Source organism: Mytilus edulis, chromosome 3 (assembly GCF_963676685.1).
Source record: "Mytilus edulis chromosome 3, xbMytEdul2.2, whole genome shotgun sequence".
NCBI classification, from domain to species: Eukaryota; Metazoa; Mollusca; class Bivalvia; order Mytilida; family Mytilidae; genus Mytilus; species Mytilus edulis.
The window spans coordinates 77,724,980-77,744,966 of record NC_092346.1 but is presented as its reverse complement, the minus strand read 5'-3'; the positions used below and the strand labels follow the sequence as shown (position 1 = coordinate 77,744,966).

Genomic DNA, 19,987 nt, shown 5'->3' with positions numbered 1-19,987 from the left:
TAACGAATCTACCAATTTATTATATTGTAGCATGCTGTCATTAAGAATACGATGGGTTGTTCTTCGTCACAGTTCAATAACAGAAAAATATATAAAAAACAGAGAGAAGAGGACTTTTCTACCTCTGGGGATGATATAAGAGGAGTTCCAGATGGTCAGGAAACGTTTCGTATGTATTCAATCTAGGAAATAAATAATTCCTTCGTCTTTTTAACCTACCTGGCCCAGAGGGCCAAGAGAGCTTTTCTCATCACTTGGCATCCGTCGTCCGTCGTCGTCGTTAACTTTTACAAAAATCTTCTCCTCTGAAACTACTGGGCCAAATTTAACCAAACTTATTAACAATCTTCATTGCGGTATCTGGTTGAAAAATGTGTCCGAAGACCTGGCCAACCAACCAAGATGGCCGCCATGGCTAAAAATAGAACATAGGGATGAAATGTACTAGTTTTTGGTTATTAGTTTTTTCCAGTTTATCAACACATGTTTGTTCAGTGAACCGGATATACGATAGTGATTTTATACAGTGATGCTTATCAGGTGTGAAAATCAATTGTATTGGTTATTTAAATATAATTTTGTATGTAAAACTATTGTATAAACTCATTTAATATTTTCCCTGGTCAAGTGAGGCTGTTAAAATACAGGGGCCCCTAAGTATGCGATCTGGGCTACTTAGGTATATTTATATTAAATATTTGTTATCGTAAAAAAAAAAAAATTTTTTTTTTTAAATTTAAAAAAAATGTTTATTAGGGCAAGATCTATATGCTCTGAAATTTTCAAACCAATCAGGCAACCTGTTGTTAGGTTGCTGCCCCTGAATTAGCAATTTTTAGAAAATTTTGCAGCTTTTGGTTATAATCTTGAATATTATTATAGATAGAGATAAACTGTAAACGGCACTAATGTTCAGCAAAGTAAGATCTACAAATTTCTCAAACATGACCAAAATGGTCAATTGACCCCTCAAGGAGACATTGCCCTTTATAGTCAATTTTTAACAATTCCATAAATTTTTATATTTTTTTTGTATTTTTTGTATTTTTTCATTATTTTCTACAACTATTGATATACCTTAACAAAATCGATAATAAATCCTTGGTCAATCCGTATAAATCGCTTATCCTTAAGAAAGCATGCATTGTCGTGCGTAGCATACTATATTCGGTTTTTGAAGTATCGGAAAACATTAAGTAAGAATCTGACAAATAACAATTATAAAAAAGAACGCACACGTTACATGATCATATTCTTTCTGTTCACTTAGTAGTAATTGCGAAATATGTCAAGGACGAGTTAAACTTTTTGTTGGAGGAACGGAAGGTCAAGGCGACTGCAATATATAGCCTCCATTTTTAAGAATGGGAATATGAAACAGAAAGCAGAGGCGGATTTAAGGGAAGGGGGTCCATGGTGCCCGACACCCCTTTTGTGTGGAAAATTTGTTTGATTATATAGGGAATCACTGAAGCATGCCGTCAGTGGGCCCCCTTATGAACATTTCTAGATCCGCCACTGATAAGATAGAGCACATTGATAACAATTTTAAAAGGCACACGCTAAAATACTATCCATTTGCATATCTAGGCTATGAATAAATTAGGATGTGGGGTAAAACATCAATGAGACAACAACGAGTCACAATCATTAAACAACTTATGAATATAAACACACATGGAATTATTAAGAAACCTTGTAGTAATTGGTTAATGGGGAGTTAGAATAATTACAACAGTAACATTGTTTTTCAATATCTTTAGAAGGAATGGAAGGACAGAAGCCAAAACCAAAACCAAAAAAACCAAAAGAGGTTGTGAGATCCATGTCCAGTGACATACCGTCCGGTACTGACATTACCATGCTAAGAGCAGGAAGTGACGACGAATCAAAGGACATTATATAAACAATGATTTCAGATGAAATTGAAGATGAAAAAAAATGGTTGAACATCATAACTGTTTGAATTTACTTTTTATTTGTATTCCCAAAAAGGCATTCTTCATTTGATGTTGGTAACAAGTGAAAATAGTATATTAAGTGTATGGGAATGTAAATGAATTTCCTAATGCACAAGTGTTGTGATTTCACAAGTGTACTTCAGAGTTTCTAAGAAAATTCAAAATTTAATCAAACAATGTACATATATATAAAAGCATGCATTTCAATATTTTATCATGTTTTCACTGTTTATGGTTCTTATCGACTCTCACTTCATAAAAAGTCATTTTTATTGTACATTTCTTTGACCATGCATTACGTTGATTTCTTTCTTTTTGTTTTATCATTTTTCACTGTTTTATGGTTATTATCGATTTTGACTTCATAGAAATTCATTTCTTTGTATCTCTCTTGTGTTCTGTTAACTCTGTTAGTTGGAAATCTTGACTTATTTTTGTTTGTGGCGTTTTTATTTCTTAATTGTGTGTATTTGATAAAGATGACTTTTAAGATTGAATTAATGAAGTATACCTTTTAAGATTTTTTTTAAAAGATCTTAAGTTTGTGAGTTGGAAATGATGAAAGAAATGTGCCCGTGTTGATGACTGTAGTTATTAATTTTAGTTTAGTTTGTTTTGTTTCTAGATGTTTGTTATGTAAGTTAGTATCATTTATCGTAGTAAATTGTTTTAAAAAATGTAACTCTTAAGTAATGTATAGAATGTACCTTGCAGCTGCTCTTGAAAGTGGTTGCAAGTTTGGATATGAGGGATGGACAAATGTGCCACAACGTTTGAACTTATAAGAGCTACTATTATTTTCTAATTGTGTCCGTATGTAACTGTGAATTGTTCTTTTGATTATAAGGGATATATAAATACAAACATATAGCCTAAGTGCTTGGAAGCGAATTTATAGATACGCCAATAGAAAATTGGAGACCACTACTGCAACTTCAATTATAAAGAAAGAAAGATAACTCAAATTTTAAAAATATTACAAAGACCAACTAAATAGATACAGTGATACATGTATATTTGGAATAGATACAAGATTTGATTATAAAGGGATATATGAATACAAACATATAGCCATAAGTGCTTGGAAGCGAATACATAGATACGCCCATAATAATTGGACCACTACTGCAACTACAATTATAAAGAAAGAAAGATAACTCAAATTTTAAAAATATTACAAAGACCAACTAATAGATACAGTTTAGTTTAAACATATTTATTTATAGTGGATTGGGAAACAAGTTTTGCAATTTATATTAATCCCTTTCCACTTTGCGGGTGCGAGTGCTGCCTTGTAGCGGCATTAGCCTGGTCTTTTTCGAAATCTACAAGGGTGTCTTTAACGTGCAAGAGATATGGCTCTCTCTTAACACGGGTCAGCCATTTATCGTCCCCGTCCGACGGACTATCATCGTTTCCTCAAGACCATACTCGCAAATGGTGTCAAGGGAGAGCCGAAAATTCAGTCCCTGAAATTTTCATCCCAGACGGGAATCGAACCAGGAACCTTTGTGTTACAGTGATACATGTATAATAATTGGACCACTACTGCAACTACAATTATAAAGAAAGAAAGATAACTCAAATTTTAAAAATATTACAAAGACCAACTAATAGATACAATTTAGTTTAAACATATTTATTTATAGTGGATTGGGAAACAAGTTTTGCAATTTATATTAATCCCTTTCCACTTTGCGGGTGCGAGTGCTGCCTTGTAGCGGCATTAGCCTGCTCTTTTTCGAAATCTACAAGGGTGTCTTTAACGTGCAAGAGATATGGCTCTCTCTTAACACGGGTCAGCCATTTATCGTCCCCGTCCGACGGACTATCATCGTTTCCTCAAGACCATACTCGCAAATGGTGTCAAGGGAGAGCCGAAAATTCAGTCCCTGAAATTTTCATCCCAGACGGGAATCGAACCAGGAACCTTTGTGTTACAGTGATACATGTATATTTGGAATAGATACACGATTCGTGTACCATTCACTGTCCAACTTGCTTATCTGAGTAAATATTTTATTGATGAATTTCATGAATATAATTGTATCTAGAATGTTGCAATCAGAGCACTATATAACTGGTTTATTTATTTATTTATTTTTTATCTCAAAGTAGTAATAGAGACAATATAAATCTAAATCATATATAACTATCAAGCCATCCTTATAAAGGGATTGATAGAATGGAATCAATCTTTATCTACAGTAAGTACAACTAGTTGTCTTTTGGTTTAATATAAGCAAAACTACAATATCCAATTCAGAAGTTAATTTTACATTTAAAAAATCGAGTTTCTCCAATACAATATTAAAATAAAAAAAAGTAGGCAATTTGGAAGAAACTTTCTACTATGCTGCTAGTTAGTTTTTATAATGTAACAGTCATCCGGTAACTAGTGTGTACGTATATCAGTATCGAACGTTTTTATGAATATGACAAACAAATTCAATTATTTGTCCCAAATGCTATATCGTTTCAAAGTATATTGAACAGTAAAACAAACAGGATTCATTTAGGTGGGTTTTTTTTCGTGAGATGCACTGTCGGTTCTCTGACATTTGTATTCGTGTAGCGTCCTAACTGTGGGTACAGAACAAACTAGAAGTTCCATAGAGCATATGTGGCTAGCATATCATGTATGTATGCATCTTCATCAATGGACATTGTCCAACATTGTAGACAAGAATATCATTCATGAAAATAAACTCTTTTATGTTTGACTTGTATTGCTGATCATTTTTGCTGTTGAAAGTTTCTCTCTATTTTCTAGATTTATTTTTTGGGGCCAAAAACACACAAAGAAGGCAGTTATTGTCCTTGAAGAAACAACTGACAAAATAATCTAAATGTTTGCCGACATTTGTGCTGGTTAAATTTGTTGCTTTTTAAAATTTCTATCTATCTGCCATTTTCGTGATAATTTGCAAAAATGCAAAACATGAGTCAATGGCATATAAGGGCACACAATCGTAAAGAATTAACAAACGATTTCAGCAATATCAACTTATTTGTAGACCTTAATTTGTGAATCCTTTATGCTCTCTAAAATTCTCTCTATCTTATAAAGTTTCAAAATAATAGGCAACACTGTAAACAATAATGGTAAAATTCTTCATTTGAGGGCAATAACTCCTATAAGTAGTCATCTGGCAGTTAGTGTGATAATAGCCAAAAGGTAGATGGATCTCATAATTCTGAATATATTCGCTTTGTCATAGGCAACACTTGAATTTTACACCTATGTTTTATTTTTATACATGTTGGCCGTAGGTTGGCAAGCGAGGGTCATCAGACCTTAGAGCATCAGACACATGATGATTGTGGCCGAGTTAAATTTGGCAATAGTTATCAAAAGTACCAGGATTATAATTTTATACGCCAGACGCGCGTTTCGTCTACATAAGACTCATCAGTGACGCTCAGATCAAAATAGTTAAAAAGCCAAATAAATACAAAGTTGTAGAGCATTGAGGATCAAAAATTCCTAAAAGTTGTGCCAAATATGGCTAAGGTAATCTACTCCTGGGGTAAGAAAATCCTTAGTTTTTCGAAAAATTCAAAGTTTTGTAAACAGAAAATTTATAAAAATGACCATATTATTGATATTCATGTCAACACCGAAGTGATGACTACTGGGCTGGTGATACCCTCGGGGACGAAACGTCCACCAGCAGTGGCATCGACCCAGTGGTGTAAATAGTTATCAAAAGTACCAGGATTATAATTTTATACGCCAGACGCGCGTTTCGTCTACATAAGACTCATCAGTGACGCTCAGATCAAAATAGTTAAAAAGCCAAATAAATACAAAGTTGAAGAGCATCATTAACGTATGACGACACACGATTTGCGATTAGACAAAAGCTCACACTGACCCTTTGGGCCAGGTTAACTAATAATATAAATTACTGCAACATTACTGAACTTGCACATACTGATTTTTGCCATCGTCTTTGGTAAATACTTACAAACTAACTGTCATCAGCTCACCTACCCCAACACGTGTTAATACTGCCATCAGCTCACCTACACATTATTACACGTGTTACTGTCACCCGACACCCCCAGACACGTGTTGTTGTCATCACCAAACCCCCCTCAGGCCAAATATGTGAACTACTATCATCAGCTCATCCCCACCCCAACACGTGATCATTGTGATCTATCCATTTTACTTTTCATTCATATAAACACTTATGGAACATAACCAAGTTTATTCAAGTAATTATAACATATATTTTATATCGAACATAACTGATGCCATTTCATGACATCCTTTCTCAATTAACTTAATACATATTACATAAAACACATATATATATATATATTGAACAGGCACAACTCGCGCAAATAAGCATATTGTTTCCTCAGTAGTAATGTTAAAATATAATTGACCATTGCAGGTAATGATACAAATGGTTGCACTTAACATGGTTGCATGTTTTTACTTTAAAACTACAAAACAAAATAGGAAATGTTGTTTAGACATCATCGTACATTATAAAGTGAAAGAATACTATGTAAAGTGAACAACGAATAACAAGAGCAATATAATGACGAATCTACATGTATCATATTTACATTGTGTATTTTGTCCTCGTTTTGTCGAGAGATGGAATTGGTTGCATATTTCCAAAATGGAAAGTACACGAAGAAAGTGACAGGAAAGTCAGCTTCATTTCATGGAGGTTGATTTTTCTGCTAAATATGAACATGTACTTATGTCAAATTTTTTCAGTGCTAGTTATCTATATTGATACTTTACATGTGATGTGTTTTTGCCGTCCTATGAAAAATGTAAATTGACTTTACCAGTTTAGTTAAATAAATGGCGTATTAAAGTAATAGGTGATTTTAAGAAATGTGTGCACCCAGCATCTTCATTTCTACAAAATTAGTTTAAATCAATTTTCTTGCATACAATCGATGTGCGTATTCAATTAAATGCTGGGTATTTTTTTTTATTTAATGACAAATATATTTATTGGATCAGCCAGAACGTTTTTGACGTTTTCAACTTTTAATAATATATGTGCAGAGACACAAAATCACAACACCATTAGTTTGCTAAATTTTGATTTCACTTAGAATTCTTCTTGTAATGATGTCTGAATTGCCATACGTTATGACGTCCACAAATTTATTAAAATGAGTTCTTAAACTCAATAAAATCAATTTCACGGAAATAAATCTAGCTACATAAATTGAAGTAAACAGTATTGGCTTCATAAGATTGTGGGAAAAAACATAGTTTTGAGATTATTTCCGTAGCATTTTGACAGCATTTATATCTGACAGTACAAAAGTGTTTAATTTTTATCATTTCCATTTAAATGTAAATCATCTGAAGGGAAAACGGTACTATTTATTCTGCCATAGGCGACAATACTAACATTTTCTAAATTTACCAGTTTTTATAAAAAAAAAAACTGGATAAAACAGTTATGTGTGGTGTTAGTACTTTATTACTGTATTCTAAAAATTGAAGCCAAATAGTATCATCATAATGACCAATTTCCAACGGAGCTTGTTCATGTTATCCATGCCCACCGTCGTTTTGCACCAAATTTATGAAATTTTGGAAGCCTTTTCGAATAATTCTCTAGAAAATATTTCAATAGGTTTTAAAATGTATATTGTTTATTTACGCACTGCAGTTATTCATAGATAAATAAAAAAATATATTGTACCCTTACATCCAATCACAGCGCTCCTAAGTTGACTTCCTTCACTTGTCTTGGGTACACAAAAGGCCAACCTAATGTTGGGAAAATGTAATACTACCGTTTTCCCTGAAAACTGTAACATTGGCGAATTATTGTTCTTTGACTTTAAACATGAAGGTTGTAAGGAAAATGTCAAAAATTTTTGTTCATTTTTTTCCGTCGAATGATTTATATACAGATACATAATATAAGCAACATATTTTATCGAAAGGGTTAAATATTCTAATGTTTTGAGAATAAATATATTTGTCTATACAATGAATATCAAAACAATTTCTCTGTGTCTCGTATAAGATCGATCGCATAGTACAACCGTTACTGAATTAGAATCCGCACGTTTTTGCCACACGTTGTATAATCTGAAAGATAACATATATAGACCGAGTATTATAGAAATATTCCATTTAGTTTCAGGTTCTCCAAAAACTGTTCGAATGTGTATGTTCTGACAAAATGGCTGTTTCAGTGTAGAGATAAATGGAACCAATCAGTCATGACGACAAATGAAAACTGGTACATTAGAATGATGAACAACATAATCACTGACACTTCCCATTATTGTTCTCCTTATAGTACCAAGGCCTCTACAACCACATACAATTAAGTCAGCTTTCTTGTCATGCGCAACACCAACAATGGCCTCTCCTGCTTCACCATAGGCTTTCAATATTTCTGCTGGCATCTGAAAAAATGTTTCTACGATAGACGAAAGCAATGATTTGTGTACACTAAGGAGAAGAGGCATTAGATAAAAGATGATAAGAAAATAAAAACAAACATTTCAACAATTTGCTTTTCCTGTTTTTTTATCAATTTTTTTTAAGTCAAAATGTCAAGTCTTTATTTGGCGAAAATATGAGAATAACACATATCGTATGTGAATACTGTCTCTGGTATTACGTTTGCACCAAAAACAAATTTGAATAAGAATTAAAATAGAATAAGAATATTTATTATTCCAATCAAGGGCCCTTGATGGGCAGCCGGGCAGCATAACATGTCTATGTCTTTATACTGCAATCTAAAAAAAACATTTTCAATTGTTGTTTATTGTGTTAATGTTATTTATTTGATTTAAGTATTGGGAAAAAGGCCTCATATCACACAGACGGAGAAATATAAAACACGATGAAATTTACATCATTACCGCAATCAATGGTGAACGAATTCGTTGCAGACTAAAATATAAAAAATAAACATAAACATAATGATTTATAGGTTGCAAACAAAAAAATATTGATAAGTGAAATATGTTTTCCCAAAAATTGCAAAAGAACCAAAGTTTGAGTCGTTAAACGCATCGTTGTTACATTGGAAACAAGAACAGGTTGAAGAGGTCGTATGAATAATTAAATATAATTTCGACAATTTCTATTTTTAAAAATATTCATGAGGAAAAGTGATATCAGGTCAGTGACTGTATATGACATAGACAATAACTGTTTAGTGTCTTTAAATATCAGCTGTATTTGTACGAGGCTAGGAAACAAGGTGTATGCGAGCTTTTAGCGAGCTACTACACCTGTTTCGAGCCGAGTACAAATACAGCTGATATTTAAAGACACTAAACAGTTATTGTCTTTATCCTGCAATTAATTCTGTATATTGTTTGTGTTTTGAAAGACACAAAAACTAACATATTTAGCATTTATTTTCAATTTGTAATCCCTTATGGCCCGCGTAGTAATATCAAAATCTACACATTACGCTGTAGACGGGTTCGCAAAAAAGAATCTCGAATGGTCAACAATAATACATCGCTCAAGGTGAATAATTATCTATTTTAATATAACAACTAATTTCAACAGTAAAAACAAATAACAAAACATTGTCAAATTTGAAACAGAAGTGTACGAGTTGTCCTACGCTTCAGACTTGACATTCACTAAACATGCATGCTGAAATTGACATGGTTGATTTTGTAACACAATCATACAAGTACAAGTTTTGAAATCGACAATTGTCATCGTCATTGGAATGCAACTGGAATACACATTCTGAGGTCACACAGGTTCAAACAATACTCAGTCCGGCAGTGGGCGGAGCTTTAAAGCGATATCTGTATAATAAACAGATACAGCATAGCGATATCTGTAGGGCTGTATCTGTATAGTAGGACACCCAATTGCAGGATAAATAGAAATATACGGTCAACGCATTTTGACTGCTCAAATAGAACGAGTGCAGTATAAAAAACAATACATCATGATTTGCAACAGAAAAACATTTTTATATATTAGAATGAAACATTAAAAAGTTCAGACATATGTTATTATTTATCTCCATTCTATAAAAATCACATACATCGTGTTTTTTTCGTATCACATTTTCTTGTACGTTTACTCACCCCCATATCGATACATTTTTGTTTATATTGAACCATAACGTGTTCTGCCTTCTTTTCTTCTCCTCTAAACTGTTGGGCTATAGCATCTGGATTTCCAGGCATCATGGCAACCGCTAACAAGAAAAAAGATTAATCATATACAAGAAATAAAACTCATGAAAGAGTCTCAAAAAGAAGACTATTGTTTAAGCGACAACTTTTAATTCTAAAAGTAAATTTCAAAATATTAACCATTTTGAATTTTAGATAAGATTTATTTCACTTTATCCATGTACTGAATAATCGAAAGGCAACACTTCGTACGATAATGCAAATTATCTTTAACCAGGACCGCGTTCAATATTGTAGCTGCTACGTAGTGCTACGTAGATTTTGACTATTGAGCGTAGCTGCTACGATATTGAACTCAACCCTGATCTTATACAAAATGGCCATTAGAATCCTTCATATGATTTGTTCACCAGTCATAAAAAATAATAGCATCGTTTAACTGAAGCTTTTAAATGACCATTTGATAAAGTTATCTTAGACAATCGATCTTTGAACATTTGGTCCTAGTTTTCATCTACATGATTTTGTTAATGTTTCAAAACCGTAAATTTAAAAAATTTCCAAATGGACAGAAACATACTTGAAATTCAGTTGTATAATCAACTGCCGCGTATAGGTTAAAATAAGCAATTCTATTTTATTTGATATTTTTTTTATATAACCTAATTCTACTAGAAAGCACACATGGTGAGTACAACTGGTTTTGCTGTGACCTTGTGGTAGATTTACAATATGTTGACTATGCAATTTACTTCAATTTTACTTATGCATTATGCAAAATTATTTTCATTTAAAAATTAAACCAACATTTATTAATTAAATGACTCTTTTTTTAATTCATTTTCTTACTATACCGCGGGGCGATACAAAAACCGATTTTAAGAATGACAGACTTTCAAAATTTGAAAGTTGTAAATAGAACTAAAAAATGTAAATGTCGTACTTACATCCATAAGCCATACTGTGTCTGTGGTCAATGGCGTGTACAAGTAAAACATGGTCCCCTTCCTTGTAAATGTTTTCTTTGAACCCTGAAAATTAAAACATGTCTTTTTTGTAAGTATATTCTTTAATTCCAATTCCAAAGTACAAAATTTTTCCAAATCTGTACACTTTGTAATTAATTTTCTTCTATTAACACGACTTTACAATGCACGTTTGTTTTGGCCAACAGCCCCATCATAGACTTAGACATTTTCTGCATGTTATGAAAAATTTAACATTTTGCTAGGAAAACGAAGGAGCTTTGAAAAGAGGATACGATACGATACATCTTTATTTTATAATTACACTATAGTGTCATTTATCACGCTTTATTCTAAAGTAAAGTCTATGTATTCCTAAATTCGTAGATTGTACCTCAGTGTATATAACTGGGACAGTAACATATGAAATACTTTGTACTTCAAACTACTGAGGAGCTTTAATCGAAAATAATTTTGTTATGTAAATAGTATATCTCGATTGGATAAATCCGATAATCCACTGGTATCAATGTAAGAATCTATATATTTAAATTACTTTCAGTTTTTTAATTTTTCAACTTATTAATCACACATAGACCAGCACTACAATAATCTGAGGATGTTTTCATCATGGCGGTATAAAGCTATTTTTTAAAAGTATTTGAAGATCTTTGAACACAATCAGATTGTTGTTAGTTAAGTCAGGCAACCTCCAACAAGCCCCCTCCATTTAAAGTACATTCAAGGTCTTCCAAATTTTCTGAAAAAAAAACACACACTTTATACTGTCTAGCAATCTTTTAGAAAAAATCGTTTCTCTGGGGTATTCAATATTTATACCCACCATTTTCATCTTATCTTATCTTAAATTGCGTAGGTAAAAGTCTGGTGGTAAAAATGTAACATTTTCTAATATTGGTTGGGTTCTTGTGGTGTGTTGGAAAAGTGGAATACCAAAGTGTCTGCAAAAGAGGAAAATTTATTTGTGGCTAAAAACAGTCGGGTACACTGACCCTTGTGTAATATTTAGTAACCAGCTAACGGCAAGACTTTCGACTCACGGCTGTGAAAAAGTAGGCATGCACTAAAAGGTGGAATGGAGTGGTGGAGTGTTAGAGTGGTGGATTTAAGTCACAGAGTGAAAACATGGAGTTAGGAAATGGAATGTAGTTGAGTTGTAGGGTCAATAGTTTTGAAATTAAACCAATTTACAAGATATTTTTTTGTACATGTGTAGCTATTAAAATCATAAAATGAATGTTTGGTCTTAGAATAATTTTGTTGTTGTTGTCTGATTTAGGTTAATATGATAAATTCAAAGTGAAAATGATGATAGATAATTGAATTTTATTATATCATAGTCCATTGTTAACAAAATTATTAATAATTTTAACATCTATATGACAAGATGTTTTTTTCAACCTCTGTTTGGCTCTATTTTTCCGGCAAAAAGACATACATTTTTTTTACTAAGGGCTAAACTTGCCACAATGTGAAAAATAACAAAAGCACTATGTGGGTCATAGTGTTATGCAATTTAAAAAAAAAAGCAAGAAAAAAACCCAATTATAAATGATTTTAATTTGAGATTTTCATATTAATTTGTTAACAATTTCATTTGGTATGAAGTGTGATTGAATTGTTGATTCGTGAATTATTTCACTCCATGACTCCACTCCAACACTCCACCACTCCACTCCACTCAACCTTTTAGTACATGCCGAAAAAGTATTAACAGGTCTTTTCATATCACAAGTAATGGGAACTTTATTGACCTTATCATATATTTCTGAAAGTTTCCACCCCCTTATTCGCATAATTTTAAGCTAATGTGACCTATTCAATCGCCTCGGCACGGTCTATCACCTTGTAAACATATAATATAGGAAGTCACGGGTTCCACATCTGGCCAAGATAGTTTGTAAGAACCAAAATTTGAACAAAGTTATTATAATAGTAAATAAGAAAATATACATATATTTAAGTGGTGTTTTACCATGTTTATCATTTGTGTAATTTAAGGGAAAAGCGTGAGGATTACATATTAAAAAAAAACCCAACATCTTGTACTTGTGAATTGCCATTGGTGCATGCCGAGTATGACACGAGTGAATAAGCATTATGAAATTGACACACACATATATATATATCAATGTATATGATCATACATGTAGAGGCCTATTCATATGAAGTGTTTAGTTTAAGATCCTTGCGTTCATTCATGAAATAAAATTTTAAAAAATGCAATATTTTCTAGTAACGCTTTACAGATCTCACTTACATTTGACGGCTATCTCTGCATGTTTACTGCCATCGAAAGCTACCAAACACACTCGTTGTTTACTTTCAGCTGGTGCCGCCATTACAGTTTAAGGTCGTTGAACGCTAAGTATTTACATGAATATTGAATTACTATTTTCCTCTTACGGTCGCCTCTTTGTGTAGTACATTTTAAGTGTATTTTTATTGCATGATGATGTGTCAGCTGATCCAAAGACCGATAGTTAAGACGATAAATTGTATTTTTTGGGAAAACTTGATATTTTAACTGCTAACAAATTGATTATTTGCTTCTCAAATGTTAAACATGATATTGACAGGAAATTGTCGAGTGATAAAATTAAATGCGGACAATAACTGGACTTTACTTTATTGACCGGGTCATCTATATGTCTATAAAAAGACGGACGACCACTTGTCAATGACAAATCCCTTTAGTTCAATACGACACAGTTGATTTATTTTAGGTCTATTTCTGCAGTGTCGGTTCTCCCTCTAGTTACCAGACCCACAACTATAATTATTATAAGTTCATAATTTTTAATAACTTTGCAACGGAACAGGTTTTCAATGTATAAAACATAAAAAAGAAAAATATGAAAAAAAATGCATAAATTAAAAAAAAAAAAAAAAAAATACCCCGAAAAATGGATAACTGAAAATCGGATAGAAAGAAGTCAATGAAAAGCATGACAATAACACCGAAGTGACACGGGATAATAATACATTTTTGTTATTTAATTTTTTTGTTGTTGTAACAAATAACCAGATTTTATAAGCGAATTTACAAAAGTAATTCTTTCACCCAAACGTGATTGGAATAAAGAAAATCCTATCTACGTAGCTTTCGTATGAATGCATCGTCACGTTTTGGCCTCAGAGTTTCATAGGTTATTTGATAGTAAAACATATGTGACAGGTCTAGTTGCAGTAAACATGGTAAACGTGTCGCATTCCTCTTACAATTTTTGCACATGACTTCGAATCGGCATGTAAAAACTTGAACAACTTTTTTTTTATGAACAGATTCTTTTTTTGGATGTCTACATTAAAATATTCTTTAAATGATATATAATCAATATATTTTTCTAAAAAAAACTATGTTGTTGCTCCATAAATGTTCGTTTGATTGATATAAAATGATCATAAAGTCGTTGACTTTGACTTCGAAAAACGATGTGTTTGGCATTACAAGACTTATTTCTACGTTTTGTGATTTATTTTACCACTGTTTGATGATGTACATACCAAAACAAAACATAATTGGCGGCCTTATGATAAGTTTAAATTGTTTTGAAATTTGTTCGGTTACAAGATTTAAATTTACAAAAACAAGGGCACAACGGAAGGAGTTTTCAATTATAATTTTAATATAGAGTTTTTCATATATTTTACGTATATTCTGCTATACAAGTTTTATCTGTTTTAAATTTTACTTTCATATTATTCAAGCCATGTAAAACAGTTGAGGTAGACTAGCTGGGGTGTCTTAATACAAGCTTTTCGCATCACTTGGGGTCCGTCGCCCGTCGCCGTCCGTCGATCGTCCATCGTTAACTTTTACAAAAATCTACTATGAAACCACTGGAACAAAAACCCGAACTTGGGCAAAAATAAAACATAGGGGTAAATATCTGAAACCAACGATTTAAGAGCAAATCTGACCGGGCTAAAAAATTGTCACCAGGTCAAGATCTATCTGCCCTGAAATTTTCAGACAAATCAGACAACCCGCTGTCGGGTTACTGCTCCATAATTTGCAAATTTAGAAAATTTAGCAGTTATTGTTTATTATTTCAAATATTATTATAAATAGAGATAACATTTAAACAGCAATAATATACAGCAAACTAAGATCTACAAATAAGTCAAGCATGACCAAAATGGTCAATTGGTCCATTAAGCAGCTATTGCTCTTTTTTTACAAAAGTATTCGACTCAAAACAACTGAGACAAATTTAACCAAACTTGGCCACAATTAGCACAAGGGTATCTTGTTTAAATAATGTGTCCGATGACACCGTCTACAACTCAACATGGCCGACATGGCTAAAAATAGAACATAGGGATAAAATGCAGATTTTGGCTTATATCTCTGAAACTGACGCATTTTGAGCAAATCTCTCGATCAGACAACCTGTTGTTTGGTTGCTGCCCCTGAATTGGTAATGTTAAGGACATTTTGCAGTTTTGCATTATTTTCTTGAATATTATTATAGAGATAAACTGTAGACAGCAATAATGTTTATCAAAGTAAGATCTACAAATAGTTGAACATGACCAAAATCAGTTGACACCTTTAGGCGTTATCGCCCTTTATAGTATTAATTTTTTAACAATTTTTGGTAAATTTTTGTTAGTTTTGTCTATTATATTTGCAATCGTTATGAATAGAGAACATATGAAAGGATAAAAAATTTCAAGGTGATGAGCTCTACCTATTATCTGTATACGTCAAAACTATTAGACAAATTATTATAGGAGTTATTGCCCATAAATAATTTTACTAAAAAAAAAATTAATTTCTGCCTTTTATCATGAAATCTATGATATAAAGAGATTAACATTTTTGTTTCCGTTATGGCTTATATGAAATACGTTATTATATATGAATAAATACTTTAAATTACAAAATGATCCAGCAAACTATACTAAATTTTGCTGATATAGCTAATAGACTGTCACTCTTCATAGGAGTAATTGCCCTTAAATGACGATTATTTTTAAGCCTCTTTGATGTTTTGAGCAAAAACTAAAGAAGATAGAGAGAAACTAAACAGATTTAGATATCAGCAATACGAGATCAACAAAATAGAGATTGTTGCCATGAAGTCTACTCTCGTCTATAATGTTGGATATTGTCATTTGTTTGATGTGCACATAGACAAAGGTGAGCGTAACAGGTTCTTTAGAGTCTCTAGTTTGATATTCTAATTTCAAGTTTTAGATAGTTTTGTTGCATATTGAATGATACCTGGTAATATATTTTTTAAACAAAAAATATTTTTGCAACATTTCTAGAAAGGATGCTAACCAGTAAATGTTCCCTTTTTAAAATTTAAAAACTTGTATGAAACGTCAGAACTATCGCATATGTTAATGTTTATTATATAAAGGTTCTTTGCTCATTCCTTCTTTTTTATATATATATATATATATATTAATTATATTGTGTGAGTTTACCATCAAATGATGGGGAAACAGCATTATTTGATGTGCGTTTGATATTATAAGATATGCAATTGAAATTTTATGATATGCATATAGCTTTATATAATACACAGATGTCTTTATGTGATGTGCATATGACTCATATGATGTGCATGTGCCTTTATATGACCAGTAGAGGTCTTTATCTATTTCATGTGAAAATAAAATAAAATGGTGTGCAGATGTTTTATTATGATGTGCAGATGTTTTTATATGATGTGCAGCAGTCTTTATGTATTGTGTAGATATCTTTAGATAATGTACAAATGCATTAATATGATATGTAGGTGTCTTTGCATATGCATGTATATGAAGAGTGGATATTTTTTACTATGCATTCAATATGATATGTAGATAAATAAAGGCAACAGTAGTATACCGCTGTTCAAACTCATAAATCCATGGACAAAAAACAAAATCGGGGTAACAAACTAAAACTGAGGGAAACGCATAAATATAAGAGGAGAACAACGACACAACACTACAATGTAACTAACACACACAGAAACGGACCAAGCATCAGACAAAATCCCACGAGAATAACAAATATAACATCAAAACCAAATACATGAATTTGGGATAGGCAAGTACCGTGACACGTCTTATCGCAATGTCAATTTACACTCAAAAATAAGAGAAAACAAACGACGCAACGTTAAATTGTAACACACACAGAAACGAACTATAATACAACAATGGCCATATTCCTGACTTGGTACAGGACATTTTTAAAGGAAAAAATGGTGGGTTGAACCTGGTTTTGTGGCATGCCAAACCTCGCACTTTAATGGCAATGTTAAATATAACATAGAAATGACAACATAATATTACAGGACTACAATACAAATAAATAGGAAAACGTATTAGACAAAGAAACACATGATTAATGAATAACAAAAAGCATCAGGTTTAAAATTTAATACGCCAAAAACGCGCCTCGTCCACACAAGACTCACCAGTGACGCCCAGATATAAAAGATCGAAAGCGAAAAAAAGTACAAAGTTGTACAGCACTGAAGATCAAAAGTTGAAAAAAGTTGTGTCAAATACGGCTAAGTTTTTATGCTTGGGATAAGAACATCCTTATTATTTAGAACAATTAATGCTATTGCAAACAGTAAATTTTATCAAATGAATATAACAGATATACATAATGAAACTGAAGTATTAACTCATTACATAAAACAAACACGAATACATAATGAATGACCAACACAGAATAGACGCACCCGACTCAGTCCAGGCCTCAACGCAGTACGATGGTGAAAAGGCATTACAAATTTCGTCACATACGATGGTGAAAAGGCATTAAAATTACGTCACATTTGAATATATGAAATTTCTGAAACAGCAGAAAAAATACGTCATACCTTTGTATGATATATAGATTTCTTAAATAGAAGTGCAGATGTCTTTCTATCATGTGTAGACGTCTTTGTCTAAATATGTGTCACAAATGACTTAGATGTGCAGATGGTTTTTTTTTTGTTTTGTGTAAATACCTTTATATGATAAACATATGACTTTATATGATGTGCAGATGCATATACTATGATGTGTACATGTCTGTATATGATGTGTTGATGTCTGTATATGATGTGTAGTTATCATTTTATGATGTGCAGATGTTTTGATATGATGTGCTGATGTTTTTATTTAATGTGAAGATGTCTTCATATGATTTGCAGATGTGTTTGTATGATGTGTAGATATCTTTATATGATGTGTTTATGTCTTTGTCTTAATATATTGAACGAATTACTTTATTTAATGTGAAGATGTTTTTATTTGTTGTGCAGATATCTTTATATAATATGCAGATGTCTTTATATGATTTGCAGATGTGTTTACATGATGTGTAGATGTCTTTATATGATGTGCAGATATCTTTATATAATATGCAGATGTCTTTATATGATTTGCAGATGTGTTTACATGATGTGTAGATGTCTTTATATGATTTGCAGATATCTTTATATAATATGCAGATGTCTTTATATGATTTGCAGATGTGTTTACATGATGTGTAGATGTCTTTATATGATTTGCAGATGTGTTTACATGATGTGTAGATGTCTTTGTATGATTTGCCGATGTGTTTACATGATGTGTAGATGTCTTTGTATGATTTGCCGATGTGTTTACATGATGTGTAGATGTCTTTGTATGATTTGCCGATGTGTTTACATGATGTGTAGATGTCTTTATATGATTTGCAGATGTGTTTACATGATGTGTAGATGTCTTTATATGATTTGCAGATGTGTTATATGATGTGTATATATCTTTATATGATGTGCAGATATCTTTATATATGTATAGATGTCTTTGTCCTGATATACTGTACAAATGACTTTATTTGATGTAAAGATGCTTTTTAGTGTTGTGCAAATGACTTCATATGATAAGCAGATGACTCTATATGATGTTCATTTGACCTTGAATGATGTGCAGATGACTTTATATGAGTTACAGATGTCTTTTTGTAATGGATGAGGAAGTTTGGGGTTAGTAAGTTGAAAACCTGCATACAATTCATATTTTAGATTAAAAAAGATTAAAAATGACACTCCGTAAATTTTATGGACACCATCACGAATTGGTTGATCCATACGATGTGTTTGTGTCTAATGTCCTGTACCAAGTCAGTCCTATGGTAGGTGTGGTCTAATAGTTAGTTTTTTATGCATTGCCGTTTCTATTTTTTGCAATTCTGCTGTTTCGTTATTTTCCTTATAGTTTATGCGTTTCCCTCGGTGTTAGTTTGTAACACAGATATATTTTCTCTCAATCGATTTATGACTTTTGAACAGCGGTATACTACTATCGTCTTTATTTAGGTTAAGTGATAAAATAATCAAATTATTAGTCTTGATATATGCTAGTTATGTCTCTTCTCCTTATTAAGTCTCCCAAACAAAGTTTGGAGACTTATTGTTTTTGGTCAGTTCTTATTATGTCACCCTGACGGAGGTCGGGTGACATATTGTTATTGTACGATTCTTTTTTTTATTATTATTATTCCACACTTTTTTGTCCAGACTATTTCTTGAAAACGTATGGACCAATTGTAATGGAACTATACCAGAATGTTAAAAACCATTGTCCGAAGTGCAGTCGAGATTGGCACTTCCAGGATGTCTGCTGTTACCATGGAAACAGAAAAAGAGTGAAAAAATGAAGTTTTAGTTTTTGGTGAATAATTTGACTATGACAAAACATTTAATCATCATATTTTTATACAATGTAGCTGTCCTCTATATACACGCTGTGGATGTTTTTGAGATCCATTGGAACTACGATGTTGCCATAGAAACTGATCAAAAATATCAAAAATTTGAAAATTCTTTAAAAATATATAAAACTTTTACAGAAATGTTGCCTGGCAAATCTAGATGTTGCATTCAACTTTGGAATTTCCAAAATGGCTGCCGTTACCATGGA

General features: G+C 32.0%; 1 protein-coding gene across 2 annotated transcripts; it reads right to left on the bottom strand.

The window, feature by feature from the left end:
* Window positions 1-6,163: 6,163 nt before the first annotated feature.
* On the bottom strand, window positions 6,164-13,818 carry LOC139517498 (universal stress protein in QAH/OAS sulfhydrylase 3'region-like). Of its 2 annotated transcripts, XR_011663147.1 has the most exons (5): window positions 13,335-13,818; window positions 11,036-11,119; window positions 10,038-10,150; window positions 7,749-8,372; window positions 6,164-7,308 (listed from the first exon to the last, which is right to left on the bottom strand). XR_011663147.1 is itself a non-coding variant. In XM_071308637.1 (4 exons), the coding sequence occupies exons 1-4, from the start codon at window positions 13,414-13,416 to the stop codon at window positions 8,178-8,180; spliced, it is 474 nt and encodes a 157-aa protein (XP_071164738.1). In that variant the 5' UTR covers window positions 13,417-13,515; the 3' UTR covers window positions 6,164-8,177. The 2 variants fall into 2 exon arrangements, 1 of the variants encoding a protein (XP_071164738.1); XM_071308637.1 differs by having other exon boundaries at window positions 6,164-8,372; window positions 13,335-13,515.
* Between the last annotated feature and the right edge of the window lie 6,169 nt (window positions 13,819-19,987).

What these genes read in the sequence shown, in the direction of transcription:
- LOC139517498 (XM_071308637.1), bottom strand. Translation starts at nt 13,416, where the DNA reads ATGGCGGCACCAGCTGAAAGTAAACAACGAGTGTGTTTGGTAGCTTTC. An exon ending in TGCAGAGATAGCCGTCAAAT is followed by an intron (nt 11,120 to 13,334) that starts GTAAGTGAGATC and finishes TTTAATTTTCAG; the next exon opens with GGTTCAAAGAAAACATTTAC. An exon ending in AAAAATGTATCGATATGGGG is followed by an intron (nt 8,373 to 10,037) that starts GTGAGTAAACGT and finishes ACATTTTTTCAG; the next exon opens with ATGCCAGCAGAAATATTGAA.